This window comes from Gossypium arboreum, chromosome 6 (genome assembly GCF_025698485.1).
Source record: "Gossypium arboreum isolate Shixiya-1 chromosome 6, ASM2569848v2, whole genome shotgun sequence".
NCBI classification, from domain to species: domain Eukaryota; kingdom Viridiplantae; phylum Streptophyta; class Magnoliopsida; order Malvales; family Malvaceae; genus Gossypium; species Gossypium arboreum.
In genome coordinates, this window is record NC_069075.1 from 2,738,193 (window position 1) to 2,743,558 (window position 5,366).

At 32.9% G+C, this 5,366-nt stretch overlaps 1 protein-coding gene across 2 annotated transcripts; it reads right to left on the reverse strand.

Moving 5' to 3' along the window:
• Window positions 1-375: 375 nt before the first annotated feature.
• Window positions 376-4,797, reverse strand: LOC108484387 (uncharacterized). Of its 2 annotated transcripts, XM_017788158.2 has the most exons (5): window positions 4,308-4,797; window positions 2,901-2,951; window positions 1,822-1,884; window positions 1,598-1,714; window positions 376-952 (listed from the first exon to the last, which is right to left on the reverse strand). In XM_017788158.2, exons 1-5 carry the CDS (start codon window positions 4,623-4,625, stop codon window positions 710-712), a joined length of 792 nt encoding a protein of 263 aa, XP_017643647.1. In that variant the 5' UTR covers window positions 4,626-4,797; the 3' UTR covers window positions 376-709. The 2 variants fall into 2 exon arrangements, with proteins under 2 accessions (XP_017643647.1, XP_052885385.1); XM_053029425.1 differs by lacking the exon at window positions 1,598-1,714 and having other exon boundaries at window positions 4,308-4,791.
• Between the last annotated feature and the right edge of the window lie 569 nt (window positions 4,798-5,366).

Genomic DNA, 5,366 nt, shown 5'->3' on the forward strand with positions numbered 1-5,366 from the left:
TGGTTTAAACAACAGTTTAATTGAGATGAATTATATTTTTGCTTTGAGTTATTAGTATAATTTTTTGAGCTTTTTACTTTAAACTACCATTTTTTTCTATTAAATTTTTTATATATCCGTATTTGATTGACATAGATGGGTTCAATTATTTTTAAATATATATATTTTTATTTAAGGTTTAAAACTTGTAGGCAAAAGTGAAAATTGTATTTAAAAATTGAATTAATTTAAATCAATTTGATACGTTAAGTTGATTGATGGTAAAATTTTAAGTTAATTAATTCGGTTTGTATCAACAACGTTATTTTAATAAGATATAACAAAATGTAAATTCGAAACGTACTTAACAATTAAACTGAGTTCATGAGGAGTTCATTTGCTTATATAATAATCACTACTTTGCCAAATACTTAATCATATGATCGTAATCAATTATCAGTTAAAACATTTCCTCAGGGGTTAGCCCCAAGAATTTAAGACAAAAGGTTGAAACCTGGAAACACAAAACGAAAAAAAGAAAAAGAAAGAATTTTTACTCTATTTTTCTACACCAACGAATTAATTCAACTTTTACTACTTCCAACATATGGCGATGCCGTTAGGGAACTATTACCATGTTAATGCTTTTTTAGCTGCCACTTCAATTTTTTGGGGAAAAAGAATAGTTGACAGACAATGATCTTCTCTCACCTAATTCCATTAACATCCTTCATAAACCTGAATCGTCCTCGATCGGAAGATTGAGATCCGGCAGTGCAAATGACGCGTCATCGCAACTTGCCTTTGTCATGTCCTGTCCTTCGGAACATTTGTTAGGTGGATGCCGTTTGTTTTCGTTGCACGCTGCACTTCTATGACTGGCTACTTCTCTTTGCTGTGGTGGCTCTGAGGTTGCATTAATCTTTGGTTCAATACAAGCAGTTGATGTTTCTGTTGCCCGATGTGAAGCAAGCTGTAAACAGAAATGAGAGTAAAATGATATAATTGGATGGAAGCATATGCAGAAAAGATGCTAATATAAGAGCATGCTCGTTGTCACGGTCCTACAGAGGAGCCATGAATCTCGCTTCAACGGTATACTACTAGAGTTGGTCATAAATGTACCATGAAGGTCTCTATACTAGGAGTCAAATTAAGATTTTCCCTTTATACTTAAAAAAATGGACAAATTAATCATTGTACATTAAATCAAAGAGTAAACTAATCCTGTTAAAATTCAATCCATTCCAACTATTAAAAACTCTATTCCCTATACGTTTGGTTATTCTGTTTGATACGCTAGATTTTAATAGTAAAAATGGATTTATTTTTTAAAAGAAACGATCAGTTTGTTCTTTGATCTAATGTACAAAGACTAATTTACCCATATTTTTAAGTAAACAAGGCAAAATTTAATCTGACTCATAATATAAGAGCTTCCATAATACTTTTACCTAAAGTTACTCTCTTCCAAGTTAATGTGGACCGTGACGATTGTCACACACCATAAAATGAATATATCATCATGTAATTTGAGTTCAAATCAAATGGCATCCTAATATATGTCTAAAAGCAAAAGGCATCCATGAAAGCTTGTTGAAAGGAGAGAACTCTACACCTTCATTCTCTTAGAGCTTTCATTCTTGGTTCTTTCTTTCTCGAATTGGAGCTTTCTGCTTAAAGTTTCATTTTTGGTTTTAATATTCTCGAATTTAAGCTTCACAATTTCCAATTCCTGCTCAACGAGTATAATGGAAAACATTTAAAAAAAGAAAAAAAAAGGAGAGTCTAAAATATAGGCATATAGAGATATAAATGGCATAAGAAGTTGAAAGAACGTACATTCTTCAAACTTCTATTTTCCTTCAAGTGTGAACTTATCTCCTCTTTAAGCTCAGCTAATGTCTGTAGACAACCAGAAATTAAGCCACTATCACAAATAAAATATAGCAATAGAATCCTTGAAAACACAAAACAGAATCCCAAATCCAAGAGCATATGTTTCATATATGCCATACTAGTTTTTTTTTATCCTATTGTTTGTGTATATAAATTAAAATATATTTAATAATTTTGAAACTTTTTAAATGAAGTTTTAAAACCTAAAACAATTTTTAAATATTTTTAGTTAAATGAAATTTTTATTTCAATAAAGTACAATAAAAATATATTTCATTTGTATACATGTTTAATTAATAAATTGTAATATGTTTTAACATATTTTAAACTTTTATGTAAACTTCTATAAAATTTGAAAAAATATTGTTTTAAAATATACTTCTCATTCAAGTTCATAATATAAATATATATGCATCAACGGAACCAAAATGCTAAATATGTCGACTTCAAATTGAAAAGCACCTACTGCTAGAAAATGCTATGCTAAGACCGTAAACAATCCATTTTTGTCAAATTCTTTGGGTCAGTTTTTCTTCTGGAAAAGTCTACCATGCAGTTAACAATAACAATCTTATTGAAACTGAATTGGACTGATTGATACATCAGTCTAGAGTAAGATAAAAAATTGGTTGATCTATCAACTGATACAAACATGTGTATCGGATTAAAAACATGTTGAACTAAATTTTATAATTTTTAAATAATTTATTTAATTTAAATTGAATAGATCGAGAATTGATGATTTTATCGATTTTACTACTAATCTAATTTAAAAAACATTCATTACAACAGCAGGTTAGAAGATTATATAATATAACTACATAATACATTCTAAGGCAAGGCTCCCAAGCCTATACCATGTATGTAAAACATAGAACCACATCACCAGCACTTAGTTGGACCGAGCGGTAAAAATTTTCAGAATTCACCCTGACGACTTAAGTTCCATTATTTCATAATCAAGAGCTAATGTGACTAAAAAAATTAAACATTAACCAGGTCAAAACGTTCAAAGGTTTTACCTTTTTTCTTCTAGACCGCTTGGGAGGAGTTATCTCGCTTGTGGCCGCAACCTGAATAAAAATACGTGTGGAAGAATAATAATTAGTCTTTCATAATTTATTAATCAGATAAAAAGGTTCAAATGTGCTTATCGACCTTATATTTTTCAAAAATTAAAAATTTAGTCTCTATAATTTCTTCTATTTTTTAGATATCAAAATTCAAGTCCAACTGTTAATATTTACTTGAATTTAACAAAAAGAAAATTAACAGCATTAACAGTTAGATCTGAATTTTAAAATATGAAAAACAAAGAGAAGTACAGGGATTAAATTCCTAATTTTCAAAAAGTACAGGGAATTTTAGGGATTAAATTCCTAATAAAAATGAAACGACACGAAACGACATCGAATAGCAGAATGTCTACAAACACGAGCGAATTTCAGGGTTTGGTAAAACTAATAACCAGCCAACAAACAATATGTGCCATAAATTAGGTGGCAAAGTGGTCCCCACTTAGTGAACACATTTTCCACCTAAATATAGCATTTGTCTTCATTTTTGTATGCCACCACTATAGAGTGTGTGTGTGTTTTTTTTTTTTACTTTCTCATACGGCAGGCTGTCACCTTTATGAAATCACTGTCCAATCAAGAAACGTTTTCGTTTTCAAAGAAGCTGTCACATAGATCCAATGATGTTACTATGACACGTAGGATCGAAGAGACAATTTCTGGTTACGACCACACCGAATCATTCCCCCCCCCCCTCTTCCCCCGCCCTTTGGATAAAAAAGCTGAAAGCCACTAACATTTAACTAACACTAAACTACACGCAAACCTATTTCGCCACGGGAGTACGCCACCGATAATTCAGGCCACTAACTTTTTTACCATGTTGCCCTCTGAGAACTTCAAATGTGTTGACTGTTGTTCAGGAGAATTTCGTCATTTTACTTGACCACCCCCCCCCCCCGGATAAGGGACACTGAGGACATATAAGGGGGAGAAGATACTGAAATGACGAAAATGTCCAAAGAGAGAAGGGTGTTTTGGACTTTTTAGGGAGTAGATACGACACGCGGAGCATTGTATGAATGGTGAAAGACAAAAGCGAATCCATGCGTTGAATGGAAGTCACCGAAATTTCTTTTTTTAAGAACAAAGGAAATTTAAAAGGGCATTTCGGTCAACGCCGTTTGAAAGTGAATCCCCGTCCGGTGGCCGGGAAAGCAAGGTAAAATGACGTTAAAGACCTTGAAACGAAAATCCGGAAATTTAGCTGACAAGTTCCTAATAAAAGACTCACGTATATCGTACTTTTCGTAAGGGCAAGTCCGTCAAAAAAGAACCAGAGTCAACCACACAACTCAGTGAGTCCAAAAAGAGAGAGATATATACATATAACTCGTGAAGTTGTTAACTAACCTTAGATCTAGCGTTATCAACCGGCTTCAAAGGAGGACGGCTAGACTCCTCGGATCCGTCAGCACTACCGCCTCCACTAACAGAAATGCCACCACTCCAAGAAAGCGGCGTGGTGGGACTGGCTCGTGCCGGTTCGCTTTTCTTCTTAAGAGATTGCTTAGACCGACGTTGACGGACACTCCACTCGACTTGCAAAGCCTGGGAGGAAGCACTGTCTGACCGTGGCGGCGGAGACGACGCTTGGTAGAGGCTGAGTAACACCTTTGCCGCCAACATGGAATCGGTCAAAGCTTCTTTGACCCACTCTTCTTCGCTCATACTCCAACGTCGTTGAGTTTTCCGAAAAGAGAAAAGGAAAGATTAAAAGGAAAGAAAAATGGCAGGGAAGAAGAGGAAAATGGTGAGAAAAAAAAATATATATTTATATCGAAAGAAAGAGAAGGGAAGAGATTAGATGCTTGGTGTTAAAGTTATGCGGATTGGTATATTTATTTTATCATACGGTTTTAAATTATCTATATATGTATTTGGATGGTCCAGTATTACACGTGGCTAAAACCGTCAAAAGTCCGACGTCCAGATTATCTGATGTCTTTGGATTAGTTGGACTTTATAAGTACAAATATCACTATATATCTTACATGCCTTCAATTCATTACCTCGGAAACTAATTAGGTATCGATTTGGAGAAGTATTAAATTGATTAATTTGTAAATTAATATAATCTTTTAATAATTCATTTTAATCAAATAATACGAAAAGATTAAAACTATCAAATCGGTTAAATAATGATCTAATTAATTTAACTACTAGTCTGATTTTAAAAATATTGTAACTGATCAATCATAAAATATACAATTAAATTATTACAATATATAAATGGATTAATCGAACTAAAACCTACATATGACAATAGCACATGGTGAGACTTGGAGATCCACACATATAATTATGCAAAGTGAATCTCGAATTTGAATACTCAAGATCATGAGTTTTCGCCTTTATCAACTGTGCCAATGCTTCATTATTAGTTAGAACTTGACAAAAAGTTGAAATTTA

Coding starts and splice junctions, on each gene's coding strand:
- LOC108484387 (XM_017788158.2), bottom strand. CDS start 4,625: ATGAGCGAAGAAGAGTGGGTCAAAGAAGCTTTGACCGATTCCATGTTG. Junction 2,952..4,307: donor TTGATAACGCTAGATCTAAG/GTTAGTTAACAA, acceptor ATTTTTATTCAG/GTTGCGGCCACAAGCGAGAT. Junction 1,885..2,900: donor AGCGGTCTAGAAGAAAAAAG/GTAAAACCTTTG, acceptor GGTTGTCTACAG/ACATTAGCTGAGCTTAAAGA.